This window comes from Sceloporus occidentalis, unplaced genomic scaffold (genome assembly GCF_023333645.1).
Source record: "Sceloporus occidentalis isolate IW3139 unplaced genomic scaffold, rSceOcc1.0.p SCAF_193, whole genome shotgun sequence".
In the NCBI taxonomy this organism is placed as follows: domain Eukaryota; kingdom Metazoa; phylum Chordata; class Lepidosauria; order Squamata; family Phrynosomatidae; genus Sceloporus; species Sceloporus occidentalis.
In genome coordinates, this window is record NW_028317173.1 from 110,307 (window position 1) to 135,268 (window position 24,962).

Consider the following 24,962-nt stretch of genomic DNA (forward strand, 5'->3'; position numbering starts at 1 on the left):
CAACAATATAGTCCATCTCGGCGTTGTTTCCCTTCAGCTCCAACGATGCTCAGTAAGTCGTATGATTGTTGGGCAGAATGGGAGTTAGAATTACACAATTTATAAACAAATAGGATTTTTCCCTTCTTAAAAAAAAATAAATAAAAAAAAAAAATTTCCTAACACAAACATTGGTTGCACTGATTTTTTTGTACACTGTAAAAACGTTCGTAAACGAGTTGATAATTAGGTTTTCAGATATGTGTCTGTGTCTTCAAAACTCCTCTTCTCAGATATTCGATAGGAAGTGATATTCCAACAGAAAATAAAAAACATAAAAAATATTTAAAACAGGTATATGTGACTTTATGTTTAAACCAGATAACGATGGAGTGTTTGCAATTGTCACGGTGCCCAGAGTCGTGTCTGTCGTGGCCCCTACCTTTCACTCCTAGGGGTTGGTTCCTGGGTGCCTCCTTGTGCCAGCAGGGCAGCCGGGATGGAGCCACTGGCCCCTTACCAATGTGCGCACTATTAAGTGAGCATGCCCCTAAAGGATTCATAGAACTGGAGGCTGGGGAGACACTCCCACATTCCCAGGATCTTCAATAATGATTGGGGAAGACCCACCTTTGTTTCCCCAGCAACAGGGGCAGTCCCAAGCAGCTGGGGCTATAAATCCCCAGAATGTTCGCAGCTCACTGCCAGTTCTTCTGGTTCTGTGATCCTGACCCCCGCTGTGGAGTCCTGCTTTATTAACTCTTGGCTTACTGTCTGGACCTGTGATATTGTGCTGCCTGCCCCGACCCCGGATGGTCTGACTACAGCTTTATCTCTTCCCTTAATGGACTTTTTGAATTTGTTGGACTTCCAACTCATTGGTGTTCCTTGCCATCAGGTTTCAGATCAACCTAGCGGCACTGGCACTGAGCAATGCATTTCCGTTGTGACCTCATCAATCTGGAAATCAGAGAGTTTGCAGTCTTTCCTAGGTTGCAATTCGGGGGGGAAAAAAAGTAAATTTTACTTTCATGTGTGTGTTCTCCCCCAGAGACAGCATGTACCCAGGGAGAAGCAAACAGAGCCTTTCATCTTTTAATAATATCAAACTTGTGATACATTTATCACTTGGGGTGCTTTTACTTAGAGAACGTCGGTGTAGGAATAGTGAGGAATGGAAATGACCTTTGTGAAATCGTAGGAAGGGAGTGCAGCTTTGGGCCAGACCTAGGGCAGCAACCCCCATAAAAACATCATTATTATATGCTTATTATAAAGATAACCTGATATTACTAAATTGGGAAACTATTGGGAAACTTTCCGGCAAAATTGGTGGATGATTTCAATGTTTTACATTTTCCTGAACCAAAAAAATGATTTCTGGGAACTCAATTTGTACTTTTTTTTTTTTTTACTACTTTGGTAACAATTACATAGGTACTCCCTTTGTCATATTCAGTCAATTAAAACCACAAAATGAATTTCCAGCATTTATGCTAAAAAAATAAAAGACAAAATATAAACCTTTCTTTTCTTCTTCTGCAAAATGTAATACTTTGTGTCATTATTTTCAAAATATTCATTGTTGTTTCTGGCAAAAAGCAAACTGGAACATTGTTGCCCTTGTCTGAAACTTGCAAAATATCAATCCTCCCAAATAATTACTTAAAATAACATTTGAAAAAGAAATATTAAACAAGCCAATGATCCTTTTCTCCCTCACCCCATGCATTATATGATAATAAATAAAACCTGGGGGGGTGACACAAGCCCCAACTATACCCGCCATTGATAACATGGGAAACTCTTAGAAAAAGTGCAACTTAAACATAGGGTTTGAATACGTTTTACTTGTTCGATTTCTTAGGTGCCCGTGCTTTTGCAATCCGTTAACCTTTTTACAAAAATACTGTGATTATGGTGGCTAAATCTCCAAGGAAATTAAACTATTATACTGGATCCCACGATGAGTTAATTTATGTTGGAACCTCTAATAGCTTGCAAGAGAAGAGCCCCCTTCTCCTTCTGTACCAGTTTGTCTCAACGCGTATCAATGTTATTGTCAATTTTGTATATATAGTGATTTTCATTGTTCACAGAATTAAACTAGCATTCATTAAACAAATGCATTGCAATATATAATGTAAAGAGTGTGAGCTTGCGAGCCGAGCCCTCTTTATCTAATGTATCAGTTCGTCTTAGTCTGTCAGTTCTAGTTTTGTCAGTCCTTTTGAATGTATGGAGGTGCTATATAAATAAAATAAAATATAATAATAATAATAATAATAACAATAATAATTATAATACAAGTGTTGTATGCCTTATAATATAAAAAAGAATCAGAAAACGTGCTTAACGTAATGTCAGTGAATTTATATTTTTAAACACAAATACAAAGTAATGAAGCAATTATAATTTATTATATTGAACTATGTATTTTAACAATCTCACAAAAAGCTTTGCAGGGGATAAATTACAATTTGTGTGTAATACAATAGAACCATGCTCTCTTGGTGTACTAGGCTATTTCAGATCTACTTGCAGCAAAAAAAGTGTTCACATAATTACATGATCACGATCAAAGTATCTTATAATATATTCTACAACAAAAAAACTTTAAAGATCATAAAGATATATGGGAAAATAGGTTTTTTGTTTTTTTAATATGTGGTTTTATACATTTTTAATACAAAAAAAAATATGCAAGATTGTCTTGCTACGTAGGCATTCCCTACTTGTTTTCATCTAGTTATATAACACATTTAATAAGAATCATATAAAATTATGTGATTTATTTTTTCCGCTGATACATTCAACTTTTCCCCGTCACAGCAAAAAAAACGCAACTACTGGAATCCGAGGCCTGAACAGTTTGGTAAATTATTTTCAATTTAATGTAAATGTAATGTTTGCGTTGTTAATAATAATAAGAGGCGCACTGGAAACTTCAACGAAGTGTTGGCCACAGACGTATAACATTTAATAAAAGGGAGATCTGCTGAAAAATACATCCTTTTAAAACTTGTTTTTTTTTTTTGGAACCTGATGGCGGTATTTTTGTAACAGTCAAGCCATTAAAAACAGTCCTTTTTACAGCGTTTGATGGCAGAGACAAACATAGCATACTGAGTTGCCTCTTGCTCCTGTTTTTTAGCTGAATCCTAAAACAGCAGACCTGTCGCTTCTTAACCCTGGCTTTGTAACACTCACCAGAGCTCTGATCTGGACAAGAAAACACCAGGCACATAATTGGCTAGAACTGTTCAATATGTGTAAGCCAGGCCAGCAGACATTTTCAGAGTGATTTTAAAGACCACCTTAAGCCTCCTTCTCTCTACCAAACTCGGCATTTCTCTACGGGATTCATCTTTGTACCCTTCTTGCAGTTAAATTCTTCTGCAAACGCCTCAAAGTTTTGTAGGGACCCCATAACTCTGTAAAAAAAAAAATAAAGAACGTAGACTTTATCTTACGGTTGGCATAGGTTTGTTGTTTAAGGTAAGAATAAAATATGTGATAAAGCTGTAGGAAAATTACACATGTTGCATACAGGTAAAACGAAAATTCTATTAAATATCCAAATTATCTTGACCTCCATTAGTCATATTTCTGCTCCAACTGATGCATTGTGAGCCGGTTAGAAGGGAGATCGTTGATCTCCCCCACCGGCCAGTTTACGCTATGGACATAAATGCCATAGACTCCATTATAAGACACGATGCATCACGATATGACATCATATTTATGCGCTCCCGCAGCACCTTTTATTGTACTTGGGATAGGGCAACCCCAAAGGCTGGGACATCACTGATTCCACTCGTATGGTGATTTCTGCATAAATTCTGCATATTTTAAGAAATCAAGGGTTGCCTTATACCGAATAAAGAGTGTGTGTTGATTCATGATGTATTTGCTTGAAACCCTGCCTCACGGATTCCAAGTCAGTAAAAGAAGACGTCCTGGCATCAGGGACGCACCCCACTGACGAGGCCACGAAGGCCGAACGTACGTCTTTGTTTGTTGGTCCCCTTGTGTAGGGGAGATTTGCCTCACGTTTCGGTTCTGCCCTTGTGGCAGGATCAGACTGATACTTTGATGGAGTTTTTTTTCTGTAATGGCCAAGACAGCTAACGCTTGAGATGCCCCAAGTGGGGACGCACCGTAGGACAGACTATGAAGCTGTTGTCCGTTCTTGTTTGAACATCTCATATGTTTTGTATGATATGTGCTGGCATCAACAGACTCAAACACTGAATATTATTTTTTTTGTTACATACAATGTGTTTGCCACATGCTCTATTACTGCCTGAATTTTATACATATTATAAATTGGGACACACAACCCATCGTGTACAGAAAACGGAAAATGTTTTGTGTTTTACACTCACCTGTATTTGAACGGACTATGAACATCTGTCTTTATGGAGTGTCTGGCATATTCCGGTCTGTATGATCCACACCACACCTAGGTACAAAATCGTTCATTATTTCTCAGTACCGAATACTGTCGGACTACAGAATCATCCTATTAACCGGCACAGATGATCTTCAGACAGTTTTTATGAGTTTTTTCTTTTTAATCTCGGCGTAAACTCTAAAATCACCATAAGGCTAGGTTTCCACTTGGGTTTTTGTCCTGCGTTTTTTTTCTTGATGAAAAACGCCAAGAAAACTGCCACTGCATTTTTCTGCGTTTTGGCGTTTTTTTCTGGAGTTTTTTCTGGCGTTTTAGCCTTTCTGTGGAAATTGCTTTTTTTGACCTTAGGCAGTTTTTCCAGCCTTTACAAGTTAGAAGTTTCACCCAGCTAAAAGGGATTAGGATAAATGGCAAGTATCTGCCCCCTGATGTCATTTCCTTGGTAGAGTTCTACTTAAACGCCCCGGCGGACCCTTTTGTCACTTTTCTGTGGTTTGTAAGGCATGCTTTATTCCGAATGTCTGCTCCTCTAGGAAGATTGGCCCCAAATGATGGTGCAAATTGTTTGCTGTTGCTTTTGGCACGCAGGATCCAGTTGATGTGTCGCGTATGTTTGTTTGTAATGGCATGTTTGTTCCAAATGGTGTAGAATTCAATATGAACTTTGTTTTGTGTGAAACTGTTTGTTTCCAGCCTATTTCTCGTAGGACACACAGATACTGGGTCCATCCTCTGCATTGTAACTGTGGAAAAAACGCCATAAAAAACGCCAAGGCAATAAACCCACATGGCTTTTTCATGGCGTTTTTTCTCTCCCATAGACTTCTATTGGAGAAAAACGCCAAGATTTCCTTGCAAAAAACGCCAGAGTGTCAACATGCTGCGATTTTGAAAAACTGCCACAGAGCCCAAAAAAGCAGAAAAACGGCAAAGAGGACTGAAAAAACGCCGAACAAAAAAACGCCAAGTGGATATGGCATTCTGCGATTTCCTATTGAAGAACAGCTAACATCTGGCTGCTGCGTTTTTTCACTAAAAAAACGCCAGGTGGCGCTATTGGCGTTATTATGGGCGTTTTTAGCTAAAAAAAAACAAGTGGAAACCTAGCCTAACTCATCTTGTGCTAAATATGTTTGACATGAACATTTATTTTGTGATTAGCTTAATCTCTTTGCAAGTTCTTATCATTTTTAATTTATTCAAATAATCTTTCAATGGCAAATTCGGTAAAGAAGATGCCATTACTTGCTCACTGAAGTGTAATGGATTGCAAGCTTTGGAGACCACATAGGTTTCTTCTTCAGGCATATTATATGCTTGAAGTTGAATTTGCTCGTATATTGATACAATAATACACAGTCACAGCAATATACCAAGATTGTCAATTAAGGTTAAATGAACACATTAGAGTCCAAGAACAGACTGGGAAATATAATCTGCCCTTGCCGCTTGCACCAGAAGCAGTGGCAGGTGAATGGCGTGTGCGGCCGCCTGCTGGATACACACGGCGACACGTTACACTCATGTTTTTGTGTGTATTAATTTCCAAGCTGAAAAGGTCATCTAGGTGCATCTTGTTAAGTCTCAATGAAAACATGTTGTAGCTTCTATGAGCCGTCCAACTCCATGAAACTTGGCGGAGTTCAACTTTTGAGTTGTTTTTACATTGATTGGGGTCACAAAATGTAAATTTAAATTTTTTCCCCCCGATTTAAGATAAAGATTTATTGCAGGAGCATCCCTCCCTTACAATGCTTTCTCTCCAATCCCACTACACAGCACTGTGGGATATATTTATTAAGCAGAAGTATAATTGTTTGGCATTTTAGTCTTTTTTTAAATTTCCAAAACTAGAAGAAAAATGACCGGGTTGATTAAAGCTGATGAAGCATTTGGACTCTTTAATCATCAGCACTTCTAGACTATGTTCATTTACTGCCCAAGCCAACAAGTTTCGACAACCAACAATATGCCAAGCCCCCACCGATTGCCTCTGCTTGACGAGGAGATACATTCTTTTTTGTCATATATCTTTGAAAGCTTTAACGTAGGTTACTCGGCTTGTTTTGCAAATGAAATACCACCGTAAGCAAGAATTGCATCTCAGTCACTTAATGAGAGCTGGGCTGATGCAATTTGGCAGCCAATAGTTATTTTACAATTGGCCGCAATGTTTAGTATGTTTGGGAATTACAATTACGTTCTTTTTTGACTTGAGACGCAGTATTCCAATAGAATACTGTGTAATTATGTCCTGTGTATAACTTGTGATTTAGACATAGACGACTAGCCGCAGTGGGATGGGTCCCAGTCTTCTTAACATGCTATAAGGTGATATTTATGAAGGGAGCCCGGAGGGACATCAGCATGTGGGCCACTTATAATTGTGGTCAGACCTGATCCCTTCTCATATAAGTTAAAGTTAGAAAACTGAGTTATACTGTATGACCTAGGTAATGAAGTGAAAAGTCCTCACAAATGTTGCTACATGGAGCTGATCTAGATAATGGTGGCATATTTTAAGTTTCATGGTACCTTTGCCAGCAGATATATTTACCTGTGCAAAATTCAGGAAAAAAAGCTGCTTGTAGGTCAGGTCCAGGCCAGGTAGTTTTGGCTCCTTTCCATTCCTTTCCACCCATTTTAAATACGCCTGAAATGTAACAGGAGAAATGCACAATAGACAATGCATGTAACGCACGCTAAGGTATTCTGCTACAGAAGGAGTAAAGGGCTCGGCGCGTGTGAGCTTACAATCACCCTGTCCTTGCAAAGGTTGAGGGGGAATGAAACAGAAGGGAGCGCCACCTGAAGAAGTGGTCTGGAGATCTGAAAGGTGGGGGGGCAGATGGTCTCTTTGTAAAGGCTAGGATAGATTGTAAGCTTCTCTGAACAGGTTGGTTTTTGTGCTTAACTAATAGGAAGAATCACAGATAAAGTCCTGCAGAAGAAGTTGGAAGAAGCGATAATGGAGGAGAGTGGAGCTATAGGGGTGAAGAGTTGTTTAGGGCTCTGTAGGTAAGAAGTTACATTCTGAAAGATAATGGGAGCCAGTCGAAGGGCTGGCACAGCGGGCAAAGTCTAGTTATAAAGCCCTATATCATTCACAATACATAACAGCTCTCCAAAAATGTGCTAGGAGCCAAATGTATGTTTAATTTGTTCCCAATTTTAGTTTTTTTTCTATAAAACATTCTGAGCTGTTATGAAAGAGGAACAAATAGATTTGGGTCCTAAAAGGGTCACTTGGGAGATATTTATGTAAATAAAGTTACTCAAAGCAGAAAGGTAGAAAAATAAGAAGTGAGATAGACAGAGAGAGAGAGAAGAGAGAGAGAGAGAGAGAGAGAGAGAGAAAGGGAGAGAGCGCTAAGGTGAAAGGACACTGTAACTAAAAGTCATGAAGAACTGGAGCAGCGACTGAATTAAAAATCTGTCTCTTTTAAGCTACTGAGACCATTAATGATGATTACACTTCGATCATACACCTCTACCTATCGAAGAATGAGATATTATACCTTGTATGCCTGTCTGACTCCTCCGTTATCCGCAATGTTCTCCCCTAATGTAATGATGCCACTGACCTGAAAATGGAAAACAAGTGGTTAATGCCAATAGCCACGTTAAGTACGGTATATTATTTATGTATTATTTAATACTTGCTGCACAAGTTTAGCCTTGAATTGCTCCTTGTATTGATAACTCTGATTCCCCCCATGCTTATTATTAAGCTATTTTGGGCAAAACCTGTGATTTAATTACCCGGTACCATCTCCGAGCAAACTCTTTCCCCAGAGGAGGCTCAATTTGGGGAGGAATTACAATCCCAATTCTGTGGTTGTAATTGCAGCTCTTATTGATGAAGTGTACCATTCAGGAAATTAAGAGGCTGTGACGATTGTTATCTCTTATTTAATAACTATTTATTTTTTATAAAATATTTTTTCATAGGGTAAAATAAAAGACAATGTTTTTTGTGCATTAATGTACACCCGGCACAAATCTCATATTAATGCTTACATTTTGCCCTCCGGCCAGTTCCCAAGTGTAGTTCCCATACTGATACACCATGCACCGTGACTGGTCCTTGAAATGCATCGCAGAGAAGTTGCTCCACCAGTCAAACATGTTACCATCCTTGTCAAAATTTCGCCCTGTTTCGGGATAAAGAAACCATTTATAACTTTAATCGTGTCCTGTGAATGGTGCCGGCACCATTACATCGATGATATAAGTTCGTCATAATATTAATGGTTAACAAAAAAAAAAAAACATTTTAAAATTGTACATATAAATTATATATATATAGAAACCACCACATTTTGTTACTACTATTATTTGGCTAAAACTATTATTTAACCCCGCCATTCTATTTCTTTCTGTATAACCTTTGATTCATGGAAAATGAATTAAAGGTTTTAAACTGCTTTATCTTAAAAAGATTACCATTATCATCAAATCCGTGGGTGATTTCATGCCCAATAACCATTCCGATGCCACCAAAGTTTAAGGCTTGCGGCTGATGTTTACTGAAAAATGGAGGCTGAAGGATGCCGGCAGGAAAGACTGTGAAATACAGAATTTGTATAAAGTCAGATCAATTTTCTTTGCCATGAGGATGTAAAGTGAGACACAGAAGACTTAATTTAGATTGAACATTGTAGAGCGCTTCCAAACAGAATACCCTTCTTTCCTTATGTGTAAGAAAGACACTAAAAAGTTAATCATCTAAGTTAATTTACTAACTCTTTGGTGTCTCTTAATGTATCCACATCTGAGCCGAGCTCTGTAGATTGAGCAAACACTTGAAGAATTAGACTCAAGGAAACCTAGGAAATTCAATGCTTAATGGATAATTGCCCAAAAGGTAAAATTGGGAATTAAGGCTTTCTATAAAAACCCCACTGGGTCTATCCATTGAGGTGAGTTTGGAGTCTCTAAGAGAGTCCCGCTGAAATGTTCCCGACTGTCTAAAATATGCTGGACCCATCCTGGCAGTCTTCTGGCTTTCCTAAAACCAAAGGCATTGGAAGAGGACCTACATACAACAACATACAGTTAAACGTCCCGGTGTCAGGACATTAGAAATTAGAAAGCATGCTCAAGGAAAATTAGTATCTCAAATGTTAAGTACGATTCCAATTTTCAACCAAATCTTTTTTTTTTAGACGAATTGTATATTAAGGGTTAACTTAAAATACTGCATGCTGTGTATGTTTCATCTGCTATCATAGGTCAGATTTATAAGACACCAATACTATATTTAGCAAAGTGTTTTGTCTTTAAAAAAAACTCACAAAGAAATATTTAAACTAATTGCTACTTAAGGTAATAAAAGAGGACATGTCCCATGTGGAATTAAAAACAATACGTCCCTCTAATAGCAAAAGCCTCCCTATGAGCTTAAAATAGCTTTTTAATTGAAAACGGAATTTTCAAAAGAGAGAAAATGCTGTGTGGGCTAAATCTCTTCCCCCCTTTAATTTAACAGAATGTTTGTATCATTTTTTCAGCAATATCTCTCCTAGTAAAACGTTGCATGTAGAAAGCTTCGTAGGTGCAAATCATACTTGACCAGTAGACCCCTCTGATGCAACTTTGTGGTCCAGGTCCGCACTGGCCATCTGGCAAACCAGACAAAGGCCAGGTGGGCCAGTGCCAGGTGGCGTGGGTTACCTATTTTTACTGATGCTGACCTTCCACCAATATATAAGTCATGAGTATCATGCTGCATAATGTCATGTGACAATTCATGATGTCAGGACATACATCATATCTTTAGTACGGGCCATGTGCATTGTGTGGGCTTTTCTCATAAGTTTTTTGAGAGAACACCAATATTAGATTACTGGCTAAAATCACAATTTAGCGAAGAAAACCCTAAAACAGAGCCTTTCTTCACCATGTGAAAGTTCTTTTTTAAAAAAAAATAAAAAAAATGTTAAAAGATGTAAAATGTATCACCAATCTTAAGAATTATGTATTATTATGGAATCCACATCAAGAAAGTAAATTAAATTTACTTTTTACTTGCCTATTTGGTTTCGGTTTGGTGAGTAAAAGGCATCGGCCACTGCAGCTCCAATAATCCAACTAACGTATAAAGAAATTAACAAGAACAAACAGTTTAATGCAGAATAATATGTTAATAATAATAAGTATTATGGTGATTATTAATAATAACAACAATCCTTATTGTTAATCCTATAATCTTTAATCGATACATATGGCATACGGTTTCAGAAATGTATTTATTGCAGATATCAGGCAGCACCAAAAAAAAATATAAAAGACAACAATGCAGTAACAATCAAATACAATATATGTTTTATTTTTAACAATCACAAGCAAGGCAGCCGTTTTGACATAACTGGAAATTGTGTATTGTGTCTAGACCAGAAAAACATGTGGATACTTTTATAATTAGGTTACTTGAACATAGTTCCATATATCCTCAATATAAAACAAGACCAAGAACTGATTAAGGTCTCAATATCTGGGGAAAAATAGGCAAACTAGATGGAGTGAATGGGTCTGCTGGCATAGTCTATGTTTCTATGTTTCAAAGGCTCAACACTTTAACTTGGACAGATTACATGGCATCTGGAACCATGTAACCGTAATAATTTCATCACGGAGAACTGCAGAGAACAGCTACACACAGAAGGAACATGTAGTCGAACAGTTACCAGCTGTTACTGCATTCAGATAAAAACAATTAGGGATTCTGCACAGAATGATCAGGGTTCTGTTGGAAAAAGATTTTGGATTCTGTTTAGTTTAAAGCCCAGGTCAATTCCATTGACTGAAAATGTCCACCTTCTCTGTTAAAATCAACGAGGCTGCTAACTTGACTATAGTAAAAGTTGATGAGGCTGCCAACTCCCATAGATTTGTGTTGAGAAGCATATGAACGTGCTCTGTTCACAGAAATTCGAGCTAATTCCACGTGAGTAAAGATTAAGAATTGTTTTAGCTCAAAAATGAACCCAACTTCTTCAAAAGCAGGTGACTTGACCCAAAACCTTGTTAAACTCAATAGTCCTACCTACTTGATGACCAAATAGGCTTCTGACTCGCACAAGGAACTTGATTAACAAGCTGAATTTACAAGTTGCTGTTTGGAGTTTTGTTAGTTGAGAGCTGTAAATGTATTTATTAAAACAACCCAAGCTGACCAAATAACCAAATCTTTTGTTTTGAATGCAGAATTCAGTCCTGATTTGCATGATTTTGTGAGTAGCTGCTCTCAAACCTAATTGTAACTTTTGATCCCATTTTTATACATTTTGTGAATCATTAATCACTTTGTTTTCTTGGCAGAAATTAGATTCTTTTAGCTTTAGATGCATATTAATCATTTATATGAATTTAGACTGTTTATTAAACACCTTAACATCTTTTATGTCAACCAAGACAACCATCTGGGTGTAGTTTATTTACCCTTCAAGATGGTATTTATCAGGATCTCAATTCATGTCCAAGTATTTCCGACCTTTTGTTATTGCCAAATAAAGTGTGCGTGAGGCTTCCCTGAACACTCCCTAAATGTCCAGGAGTTATTTGTGGATACCATGTGTAACTACGTGAAGTCAAAACACAACTATACAGCTTATAAAGTTTATACACGTTTCTCTGATGGTGCTTTAATCTAAACAAGAGCTCCCGATTGTTGAATACACCGTCTTACCTGCTTGCCATTTATAACCTATAGAGAGACATCATCCCGATAACTTTTTAACACTCCATAATGACTGCCTATAATAACTACCTATACTAACTGACAGTCACTGTATTTGGATTTCAAATCATTCAGACAGAGATTAAAAGAACAGAGCAGATAACAAAAGACTAACTTTCTTTCTTTACAGTGAGGGCTGTAAATCTGTGGAATGCACTGGAAATTAAGTGGGTGACTGCACTTTTTTTAAAGCATTGACTGAACTATTGATTGGAAAGGTATTAATGGCTTTTCGTCTTGAAGTATGATCACTAAACCCTCATAGTTGGTGTCTTACAGAACTGGAAACCAACAGGGACAATACCTGTTACAATATATGGAATAAATCATTCTATAAAGGCTAGCTTGAAGGATAGCTGACTATTTCGATTCTATACATTATCAACAGGGAACACAATGAGCTTCTCTTGCACAAAGTGCTGAGCTTGTTTGAAAAACGATTAGTTAAACCAATAAAACAAGTTTAAGAAATCTCTCGTATTACCTATTAACATTAACGATCATTACAGCTCAGACCATCTTACATGGAAGCTCACCGAGGATTGTCCTTGATAATGCATATCGATGTCAGAGAGTTCATGTTCAATTCTCATGCAAGCACCCTCGTTAGTGAATAGACCTCACTGTTTTTAATTTAAAAAGGGCGCAGCTGTCGCCGATACCATACATGCCTATTTATGACTACTATGTAAATCTACCACCTACTATGTACCAGCCAAATGAACTTGGAATACTATTTCATGACAAATTCTCCTGTCCGCAGTTACGTCGTGAGACCGGAGTACTTACGCGTCTTGATCAACCGGTTCTCTTAATTTTTTAAGGCTTTTTTGTGCTCCGGCCCTTAAAATCTCCAATATATTTTCAAAGTACTGGTGCTCGCTGAAGTTTAGCTGTAAGAAGAAGCATACTGTTACACACGCTGTATTTTATGCTCTCCGCTAGACGAATTGTGCTGTTTTTTTTTTCGAAAGCCATTACTTTTGTCAAGCTGACTTTAAATCAGTTTGATTTATTAGAAGCACTGCAATTATGCTGTGACCTTCCAGTAGCTATAAAAGCATCCCAAGGAGCTGCTTAGAGCTGTCATAAGGGCCGCTTGAGAGGCTGCAAATCAAAAGAAAGCCCTCGCATTTTCCTGACCTCTGCAAGATCAGGCGAACTCCAGGTATCAAATGAAATGACAATCAAAGCAATTTTAGAACCTTTTGATTTTAGCGTAAATTGTCCTTCTTTCCCCCGAGTGCTGTTTTTTTCCCCCCTAAAATCAAGAATAACTTTTTATTTATTTTTTTTCCACCTTAAAATAACAGCATTTTAACGCTGTGTAAGAAATAATAAAATTGACTTTATATTCTTCCCTCTAAAAAGTAGGATGAAAAGAACATCGAAATGAAAATTATTTATTTATTGGTTTTATCAGTTTTTTTTTTAGTGTTGATTCCTAATTAATTTGCTTTGTTTGATTAGCTCAATCAACTAGGTTAAAACATTTGGAATTACAGAGGCAGGTTACAATATTTTATTGTGTAAACACTATTTTGAAAAGCACTTTACACGAATAATTTAAAAAAAATTTCAAGCTCCATGGGATGAAATAAAAATGTATGGTCCACAAGTACTTTGGCATTAAATATAGCCCCTGGGGCGGTTCAAATACACAATTATTGCAAAAAAATAGAAAAAATAATCAAAATACATATATTGCAGGCACAGTAAAATTCCAAGAAACAATAATAATGCAATTTTACAATTTTGACAAACGTTAACTCACTGCTGCAGACTCCTGATCCAACTTATCATTTTGATCTTCCAAAATATAGTCGGGGTACCCAATTTGCTCCTTAATGGCTGTTGCCTAGAAGGTGACACAAATACGTCAGCTTTGCACACGTGTTCTGTAAAATGTTGCATGGTTTAATTGTATCAGTGATAGCTAGAGAGTTTATTTCACCATGATATTCATTATATAACATGAACAATAACATTATTATTGGGCTTTAATTTTGTTGTGCTTTCTACCATATATTTGATGCTTTGGAAATCACATAATGTAACCTACAGAATATTTCTGTTGATTGCCTCTCTTATCATTACCTTATCCCTTATGCTAAACCTCTAATTTTAGCACTTTTATAGCAGAAACAACTTTTTTTTAGAAGTTCTATCAGAGATCTACATCGGTATTCAGTAACCTGCAATTGCATGCATTCAGCTTTCAGCCCCACACACCTTTATCATATCCACCGCTGTAAAACCCTAATCCAGTTTAGTGGGCAATTAGCCCCAAGCTTTGTCTTTCTATTTCAATAAGAGAGAACTGGAAGACTTCATGGGTCAAGAGCAGGGGAGGGCTGGCAGCCTAAGGCCTGGGGGGCAAGTCAAGTGAAGTGGCTCCGCCCCCTCGCACTCACCTTTCACCCCTCACGCTGCTCCAATCACTATGCGGCCATCAGACTGCTGGAAAACTTATCTAAACGGCCACTGGGTGCTGATGCCACCGGCCGGAGCTACTTTGATCCTTTTTTTTTATTTATTTAATATGCCGGATCGGCTTGCCATATTAAAAATAAATAAATAAAGTATTAAAGTAGCGCCGGCCGGCAGCATCAGCACCCAGGGGCCGTTTAGATTCGATTTCCAACAATCTGATGGCCGCATAGTGATGGGAGCAGCGTGAGGGGTGAAAGGTGAGTGCGAGGGGGCGGAGCTTTCACCCCTCACACTGCTCCCATCACTTGGCGGCCATCGCATACGGCCGCTGGGTGCTGATGCCGCTGGCCAGCGCTGCTTTAATACTATTTTTTTTATTTAATAGCCGATCCGGCTTGCCATATTAAGTTTTAAAAAAAAGTATTAAAGTAGTGCCGGCCAGCGGCATCAGCACCCAGCGGCCGTTTAGATTATATTTCGGGCGGCCTGGGGGGCAATTGCCCCCCTGCCCCCCGCCCCAGCCCGCCCCTGGTCAAGAGGACCTTATCTGATGTTAGATACAATGTTTCTATGTCTAGAAATTCTGCAATTGCCCCAAGCCACAAACAGACTCTGTTTTACTTGCTTTTTCTTGGGCTTTTTCCTTAGACATCCCATCCATCCACTGCAGTTCATCCAGGGTCTCTATAAATACTTCACGGACTTTATTTATGAGGTCGCTGATCTGGAAGAATCACGAGCAAACAATAAAGATAATCTAGAGATTATTTTGGTTGACAGTTGTTACATTTGATACATACTACATGAAATGTCTGGAGGCATCATGGGCAGATCTAGGGAGTTAACAGGTTTCACCCAGAGTCTCCAAGTGAAACTCACCTTTACTCTCTGGGACTAGAACCCCCTGTGCATGGTTAGCCTTGTCCCCCTCATTCTGGCCATACCCCTTTCCTGACCCTTACGAGGAACATTATTTTTACAATATACAGTGGTTGGGGTTGGTCTGTGAAGACTTTCCCACTTAAATGATTTTCCCAAGTATTGGTTCTTGGTGCTATTATTTTTAGTTCTGTATGTTCAGTTCTGTATGTTCAGTTCTGTATTTGGCCAAAGGTGGTGTCTATAGAGTAAAACACAGCTTTTCAGAAGACGTTCCATCAGTAGTGAATCTCTTCTCTATGTTCTACTTCCCTGGAGACCATTTTATTGGATGCTGCTTGTTGGGGAAAACCTGCTCAATGTGTATTGACCTTATTGGAAAGTCACTTGTCATTTGGTTCATCTGGCGTGAAAGCTGCCAGTTTGCCCCTGTGTTATACAAAAATATACATTTATGAATGAATACCATGGGAATTTAAAAGATACGCACCATTCTCTTACTCTCACCAGCAAATGTTTCTTTGACATACATGGCTCCTACGGCATTCTCCATGTTGCTGTTAACATAGCTCACACATTCCCTCCATCGAGCCTCTTCTAGTGTTGTTCCATACAGTGCCTGTGAAGGAATTATATCAATTATGGCCGAAGCATCCATCAGGAAATATTAGGAAGTGCTAATATGGAATAGATTCAATCGCCAGGATTATTTGGTCTATGAGATGAGTTGAACTAAAAAGACTCCATGTTAACAATCCTTGGTAACAAAAAAAAACTCAACCTGGCTTGAGTTGGCAGCTAAACTACTCTGGAATGCTCTGCAATTTGGAACTTTTGCAGTTTGATACAGAATGCATTGAAAGCTGCTCTTCTTTTCCAGACGGAGAGGACTTCCCACCCAGTTTGGTTGTGGTTCTGATTTAAAGTTCTACAAAGTGAGTGTGTACTCAGCATCAATCGATATTGAATTTGCAGAACATTCTGGTCCAATATTAAACTACCACATAGGCCTACAAATTGGCATTTTATCCATAAAAAACCCCATAATACCTTCCTGTAATTCGCCCGAGCATCTTTGTAACGTCTGCTTAAGCTGCTGACTCGGTCAATAACAAGTCGCCACACAAGGTAATTTTGTAGAGTGCTGAGAAAATACAATGAAAGTGTAGAACTGTAAGAAACACTGTACACATTCTAAAGTAATACTGGAGAAAACTAACTTTTTCACCATGAAAAAAAAAATACTTTTATATTAGCCACATGATAGAGTTTTAGATCAGTTGATGTGGTGAAGAAAGGCTACGCTTCTTATTTCTATTTCTTTACCACTATTAATGATTCAAGCCCAAAAAAATAAAAACAAGCAAACATGCTAACCATATTAAAGTATAAATATTAAATATAAAAGATTAAAAACCGACTCAACTCACCGAAATGTGTACAATATTTAAATTACTTCAATTCTAATTTGGGAAGTCCAATTATTAATCAACAGGTTGCAAAAGGCAGATTCATCCATATTTTTCATAAATTATTCAAGACTCCTTACCTGGCTGAATAGTTGGATAGAATAGTTCTTAGTTGATGTAAATAAGGAGCCCCATAAACTACCACTTCCTCGTCTGAGTGGAGCTGAATATTTACAGAGGCCATAACTCCTTGTACGAAACCGGTCCAGTTGAAATCCTATTGGAAAGAAAACATATTTTACAAAATGTAGAATATTTTCTTTTAAACGGAAATGTTCTACAATTACATTGTATCACACACTGTTATTGTTAGTATAGTATCAGTTTATTGATGTATCCACTTTTTTTTTAGACCATCATGTAAAACAGGTACTCAAATTAAACTACTTTATGTCGAAAAAAATAATTTTTTAAACATTAAAAACTGGCCTTTAATTATCTTGTACAATGAAGGGCTGGGCATTACATATGTCTGATGCCTCAGAATTTAAATAATTCTAAATATTTGCAAAATGCATTATGATAGACACCGATTTTGTATCAATCAAAACCAATGCGCAAAATATTTTAACAGATGCAGCTATATTGACAATATTTAGTATGTTTACCAAAGGATCACTTAGCCAGGGATTTGTACGTCCAGTTGGTTCTATGTTATTATAGGGCTTTTTGTGACCTTGATATAGACATTTCAATAGAATAATGCACTATTTACCAGAATTCACAGATCAATACACATGACTCAAAAATGCAAATCAAATATACATATATTTGAAGTGTAACAAATTATGAGGATGATTTACATCTAGTGCAAATTTTTGCTGGAACTCGACAAGGGTCATCTTGTTATACAACAAGGTGACATCATTGCGTTCCTCTGACGGGGCTGTTGCCTGAAAAAAAAATTAAGAATAAAATGTAAATTTTTTTTTTGCACATTTTCTGTATCGTTCTATCTATCTATGTAACTATCTATGTATCGAGCAATCTATCTATCTATCTATCTATCTATCTATCTATCTATCTATCTATCTATATCTATCTATCTATCTATCTATCTATCATCTATCTATCTATATCTATCTCTTTCTATCTATCTATCTATCCATCTATCTATCTTTCTATTAATATAAAAATACGACTTGTTTTTAGACTGGATGTTGACAGTCTTGCATTAAACATTAATCGTTCTATTTCCGAGAGAGATTTCAAATATATAGGATCAACGCTTACCTTTGCTATGTCTGTTTCCAGATCCATCACACGGGTCATTTCTTCTTGAACAAAGCTGTCGTCTTTCGTCAAGTTCTTGTCCTCACGTACCATTTTTGCAATGGTAATCATAAACTGCAGGTAAGCTTCCCTTATCTAAAAAAAAAAAAAAATCACAAAGTAAAATAGAACAATTTTTATAATCCAGAAAAACCAACAAAAACTCTCTCACAGCTATAATTAGACCTGGATTGGCAATAAGACTATTTAGCAATAATTTCATCTTTGGTTAAAATTAAATTCTATTATATGTTTAATGTGCGGGTGACTTTCATTCTTTTTTTTTTTCTATTTTTAATAAATATTATTACACTGGGAGCTCTTCTTTCTTTTATGCTACATATAAACATTTTTATCGCGGCATATTCCATTTTCCAAAAGGAAAATAATACATAAAATTTGTTTGCTTTGTACATTTTGTTTTGTATAATTATTTCTTTTTGCGAGATAACAATTTGAAGAGATGGCTATCAAACCAGGGCTGGAGTCGGAACAAAATCTTTCTTTATAACCTGAAACTGTTCACGGTAGGGATGTTCCTGGTGTCCAGCCGAGCCCAATCCAAATTACGGAGTCACATAAATAACAGGAAACTGAGAATAAGCGAGGACGCCCGGTTTAAGGAGCGCGATGTATTATTCCCTCTGATGTATGTTCAGCTTCCAAATTGATGGGAATTTACAAATAATTGAAGTTGGAAAGTTTTGATGTATCAACTCAAGGTCGCATCAGATAAAGTATACTTTGGAGAATAGGGAATTAGTAGACGTTCTCTCCCAAACCTTCCATTTTTCATAATAGTTTCTGAGATTCCAGAGGATACCAACCCATGATACCGTTTAGCGCTACCTGGTAGATTCATGTACATAGAAAGCAATGGGAAAGATGGTATATCTGTTGCCTTATGACAATTTAGTAACTTTTCTGCTAGTGATTTTAGACCCACACCTAAAATTTCTAAAATTACGTAAAACACCCTCTTTCATTAGAAGCAGATGGGTGAGACCCCCGGGGAACCCATCCTGAGAGGTTCCTAGGTATGGTTCAAATAAAATCTGTTCCTTGAAAACATATATTTTTTTCCCGCACATCTGGGCAATTCATAGTTAATAAAAATCAGAACTTTACGTCTATAACTACCTAAACATTACATGCAAAATACATCAATTCAAATACCGAGGCCCATAAACTGCATAAAACAGAACACTGTTTTTTAATGGAAAAACAATGCATGTGGCTTCCACATGAGGTCATTGGCTAGTATTTCAAAGCTAGAGTCATTTATTGCAAATATTTCTGTTTTTCTCAAAAAAATCCAAGCAAAAAAGTATTGTAGAATTGGGAAATGATATAAACATAGACAGTTTTCTTGAGATTTTCAACTCATTCCTTCTCACAATGTAGACTCTTTGGAATCTCTTGCAAACTTCAGATAAGATCTAAATCATTTTAAGATCAATCCACAGGTGAGTTGTTCAATATTTTGGAATCTTAAGTCAATTGGTTGCCCTGGGTCTGGTCCAAGTGCGAGTTTAGTCCTTAAACTCAGTCTCCTAGTGATTAATGTGCATTTAATGCCTTTTTTCCCCACAAATCGACTTACCCTTTGATAGTTTCCACGATTGAAATAATAATCCCGAGAAGGCATTCCAAGACTTGGCTGGTCAATCTAAAAAAAAGACAAAATGATTCAAGTGAAGATCGCAGCCTTTAAGTCAATTGTTACATTAAATAGTTTGATTTGTTTCGATCGACTCTTGGCATAGTACCTCTAAAACTGAACATAAAAGTTCCTAAATTCCCTGCAATGGCATTGAAACAGTCAAATGTACAAACGTTCAGTAAACAAAGCTGATTACAGTTATTTTCACTTTTAGTTTTTCTCCTTTTTTTTTTTGAGAGCTCGTACTATAATGAGACATTTAAAATAAATGATTTCCATGAGTATGGCAGAGGTTTAATGTTCCCATGGCTATTTATTACAGAAGGAAAATGTTACATTAACCATTTAAGGAGTATCGTTTCTGCTTCATAGGGACCTAGACCAAATGTACATGTGCCTAGTCTGCACGATTATGCATTACAAGCAGTGAGTCTGAAACTCATGTAGGATATAACACTTAACTGAACCTTTATTCCTATGGTCATTAATTCCTACCATTCCTAAAACCCCTATAGTTAGGGCTGTACATATATCCAGGGCCGGCCCAAAGCAAAATGCCGCTTGGGGCGAATTTTAAAATGCCGCCGCCCCCCCCCCTTATCTACCCTTCCTCTCCCTCCCTATTATCTACCCTTCCTCTCCCTCCCTATTATCTACCCCTACCCCCCCTTGTACTTACCTTTCAGCAGTCCTGCGGCGAGTCTCCCTGTTCGGTCTCGGTGCCGGCTTGTAATGCCGGAAATGAGGTAATCTTCCGGCACTCAGCATTACAAGCCGGCACCGAGACCGAACAGGAAGACTCGCCGCAGAGGAGAGAGAGAGGGGCACCGAGCGGGTACTGACAGCTTGGTAAGCGAAAACCACTCGGCGCCCCTTTCTCTCTCTTTCGCTTTAAAAAAAAAAAAAGGGCTTGGGCCGGCAAAGTGCCGCCCCTTCAAAAGTGCCGCCTGGAGCGGTTGCCCCACTCGGCTCCATTGTCGGGCCGGCCCTGCATATATCCCAGGTTAAAATATTTTTGGAGCCCCACATGTCCACATGAATGAAATCAGAAGGTTAAGAGTGAATTTATCACAAACTAGCGGGGTATTTCAGGTGTATAAATTGAGATACTTTTGTTGGCGGGTAAAGGCAGGGCTTCAAGGCATGGTTAGAGGTGTGGAGGTGTGGAACCACCTGCCTACCTTACCTGTCTAGCCAACTTGTAGCACTAAGATCAACTGTGCCTCAAGGTGGCCATATGGGAGCTGTGATAAAGGTCTAGGCTGTAACAGCACAAACCCCATGATCCCTACTGCCCGCAAAGGCTCTGATGGACAGACCCCATAGCCCATTTACTCCCACAGCTCAACCTTCAAAGGCTTTGGACCTTTTCTAACAAGTTGGTAAATATCTGGGGTGAAAAACAAGTAAAAATAATATATTTTCCGCACATAAATGATATTCTTGCTGGACTCCCGATCATCGTTCCAAACAAAGATATCAACAAGGACTCTTTTGTTGAACTTGAAGTTTAAAAGTGACAGCTTTTCCTCCAAGCTCCAACCGGACTCTGTTAAAATGAATGAGAACAATTGTTTAGGAAAAAATATCTGCAATAACACTAAACAATAACACTAAAAAATCAGTCATTTGCTTTGCTAAGCTATTTTCATTGCCATTAAAAATAAAACAAATGACCATAAATTACTCGTGCATGACACGTAACAGAATATAACTTTAAATATCTGCAGTGCCTACAAAAGGCTTTTCATCACTTTCCCTTCTGTTTAATCATCATATATATTACAACCATCTTAAAACTTTTATTTTTCATGACCCGAGTGATTTTACTATTTAATAAACTTAAGTTGTACCATTAAGTTATTGTTCACCTTAAACAAAACTTCTATTTTTGTTTTTATACATTACACATTCTGTATTTCATATTTCCACATAGAATTGCTCCCCCAGAACTAGATCAAAATGAAATATTATTTATTATTACATTACAATTATGTTGTATAATTGCACTGTTTTCAGGACATCAATGAAAATAAGTTTTAATATCAATGTTTTCTTTCTGCTTGAATATTTAATATAATAATAAATATTCACTATTACCTTTGGTAAGATTCCAGTCTGCAGAAGCAACTGGCCAATCTCCAACCATGGCTAATAGTTCTAACAGAGGTAATGAGTCTCTATGTTCAATGAGACCTGGAATAAAAGCAGAGGAATCATCAAAAGCAATCTTACAAAATACAAAAACATGTGCCACATAATCTTTTTGATCACATACATGTAACCACTGGGTCCATGAAACTGCATTCTATGGGTCTGCTGCAAATGCATGCACTCCTTAATTATTGACATTATTAACTCATTTAAACAGAAGAAAAAACATGTTGGAGACAGTGATGGAATTCTGGGGACCCACATGATGCAAATCAAGAACTTTAGATCCTGGGGCTGATAGAATTCACAAGTTGGAGCACAGTGCACTGCAGAGTTTTCAGGTACTTAAAGCAGTACCATAAATTCTATGTTTAGGGAACATTCCTCATGAGGGACTAGTCACTAAAAGGCAGAGTGATCGGGTTAAATGTTAACTAGACTGAACAGACTCAACTTTAGTCCCTTGTTCTCACATGCTAATACTCGTAACATGTGAGAGAATGCAACGTTAAACTTTGAGAGTTTCTGGTGAGGGCATGTGAGGGCACACACGTTTGATGTTAATTTGCATGAACTCTCCTAAAAGTCACAAAAATTATGTTCCCCACAATAAATAAATAAATAAATAAAGGAAGGACTTCCTTTCTATCATTGGGTTTTGGGGCAGGGGGTAACAGAATAAACTGGGAGGAAGCGCTTTGTAATATATACCCCTAATCCTACATTACCTGATCAGGTAGTAAACAAATACTGACAGTGAACAAATCTCCAAGAAAACATTACAAACTAATATAACTTTGGTATCTTTCAGTGCTATGATTTTTATTTTTTGCTTCCAAATGAACCAAAATTTTCTTAACCAACCGAGCTGTGGTTTGTGATCCTCTGAGATCTGAAACATTTAGAGGTGGAAGGCTATATATATTGGGTTGGATGTAGTACATTGTTGTTTTCTGTGGTTAAAGTGATGAACAGTCAGTATTAGCTGACATTGACTAACTCCAACAATACACCCACGTATTCCCAAAGTAACTTTATTGTAGAATGCAAACTAAGGCAAGAAGCCCAATTATGAAATATGTAAACACTGTGTTAACTCGTACTGCAGAATTGGCCAAATGTGGTATTTAAAATGTCAAGTTCAAATGAAGTTGATACAACATTAAAAATTTATTTATAGCTAAAATACACTAGGCATTCTTTAACCTTAGAAAGATGCAACATATCTGACGACTTATTGACACATTAACTTGTGTTAAGGGAAGAACCTATTTCATGGGTCAACATGTGTGATGCATGGGCGGATCTGGGGGGTACAGGGCAATTGCTGGCAGCATGCTTCATGGGTAGGAATAAAGAGGTATGTCCCAAGTTTAGGTTTCTGGGTATGTTAACATTAGTGTCTGGGTATCTGTATTTGTGTCTGGTTATGTTAGTGTGTATGTCTGGCTGTGTATGTCTGGGTATTTAGGATGTGTGTATGTGTGTCTGACTGTGCTAGTGTGTGTGTCTGGGGATGTGTGTCTGTCTGGGTTTCTTTTTGTATCTGATTATGTTAGTGTGTGTATGTTTGGGGATGTGTGTGTCTGGTTATGGTAGTGTGTGTGTCTGGTTAAGTTAGCATGTGTGTCTGGGTATGTTAGTGTGTGTCTGGTTATGTCAATCTGTGTGTGATCGTTTATGTTAGTGTGTGTAAGTGTCTGGGTATGTTAGTGTGAGTGCCCCTCCCGAGGCCAGGCTCTGGATCAGCCACTGGGGTGATGCTGTCTATGAAGATATTATGTTGGATTATTCTACAAATTTCTGTGTGTGCACAGAATTGAGTCAGCTATATTACCCATAACCGTCATAGTACTTGTGTTAAGTTTATTACTTACTTTCATTCATGCATGATTTGTATAAAATTTTGGCTTTTTTGAAGGCGTCACGGTCTTCTTGCTCTGGCATCTCCAGCAAACCTTAAAATATAGCGATTAATGATGTTAAAAACAACATAATGTTTTTTTAGAAGACATCCAAAAGTAAAAACTGAGGTATAAACAAGCATAGAAGTATTTGAGTTTTCCCTTGCCACATACCCACATAAATATTATAATATACCGAATAAAAAGCGTTCAGTGAGCAAACCCCATTGTGGTTAAGGTACTACAACATCTTTTGAAGATGTTCATTTGTAAGCCATATCGTCTATGTAGTTATTAATAGACTGCTTAAAATGTATTTTAAGGTACGATATTTCCTTTATGAGTGGACACCACATCCTACTGGATTACTTTGGTGTAAGTTTTTAAGATGTTATTTTTTTATAGAAGTCAACTGTATCTCTTATAAAAGTCAACTGAGGTTTTTTTTTAGGTAAATTGTTAAAACGACCTGTTGGGTTTAAAGAAAAAGGTTTGATGCTCCTGCTTGTTGAAAGGGATTGGCAATGGTTCCGGAAGCTAACTGTAGAAATATACAAACAGATTTAAAAAATCTATCCAGTGACATAAATTACATTTAATGGAATACCTTTTAGAATGATCTCCATCTCATCTCGAAGTATATCAAAGATACTGTATCTGGAACTGGTTTCTGGGATAACATGTTTGTTTAACCAACCACCACAAGCATATTGGTAAAAATCGGTGCAGGGCTCGATACTTGGGTCCATATTCTGAATGATTCGTGCAGCTACGGACAGATTAGGATAAGAAACATTTCAATCCATATGTTGCCCAAACCAAATAATAAGTGAAACAGGCTTTTATCAGTTATAAAAGGATTGGAAAAGTATACATATTTAACTATTCCACCCCAAATCATAATACGGAACACATAATTAAATACAAAACTCTAATATTACAATATCTTATATCACTATATTGTGAAAAAAGCTTACACACCCGCTGTGACACATCCTGTTGTTGTGCATACACTTTCTGAAATAAGAAAACAAATACAAAATCAAAAGTT

General features: G+C 37.4%; 1 protein-coding gene across 2 annotated transcripts in view; it reads right to left on the reverse strand.

Annotated features, from left to right (window-relative positions):
* Positions 1–3,313: 3,313 nt before the first annotated feature.
* MMEL1 (membrane metalloendopeptidase like 1) overlaps positions 3,314–24,962 on the reverse strand; it is a 40,676-nt gene continuing 19,027 nt past the window's right edge. Inside the window, exons 5-25 of one of the 2 annotated variants that reach the window (XM_089502087.1) lie at positions 24,893–24,924; positions 24,519–24,680; positions 23,885–23,965; positions 21,954–22,049; positions 21,284–21,402; positions 19,794–19,859; positions 18,152–18,286; positions 17,722–17,811; positions 16,999–17,135; positions 16,500–16,593; positions 15,940–16,068; positions 15,196–15,294; positions 13,912–13,995; positions 12,927–13,030; positions 10,431–10,489; positions 8,843–8,962; positions 8,417–8,550; positions 7,915–7,980; positions 6,954–7,049; positions 4,368–4,444; positions 3,314–3,413 (exon numbers count right to left, since the gene is read on the reverse strand). In XM_089502087.1, the coding sequence (XP_089358213.1) occupies positions 3,314–3,413; positions 4,368–4,444; positions 6,954–7,049; positions 7,915–7,980; positions 8,417–8,550; positions 8,843–8,962; positions 10,431–10,489; positions 12,927–13,030; positions 13,912–13,995; positions 15,196–15,294; positions 15,940–16,068; positions 16,500–16,593; positions 16,999–17,135; positions 17,722–17,811; positions 18,152–18,286; positions 19,794–19,859; positions 21,284–21,402; positions 21,954–22,049; positions 23,885–23,965; positions 24,519–24,680; positions 24,893–24,924 (2,080 nt within the window). Of the gene's footprint in view, positions 3,414–4,367; positions 4,445–6,953; positions 7,050–7,914; positions 7,981–8,416; positions 8,551–8,842; positions 8,963–10,430; positions 10,490–12,926; positions 13,031–13,911; positions 13,996–15,195; positions 15,295–15,939; positions 16,069–16,499; positions 16,594–16,998; positions 17,136–17,721; positions 17,812–18,151; positions 18,287–19,793; positions 19,860–21,283; positions 21,403–21,953; positions 22,050–23,884; positions 23,966–24,518; positions 24,681–24,892; positions 24,929–24,962 lie in introns of both variants that reach the window. The other variant, XM_089502088.1, reaches the window with a different exon arrangement.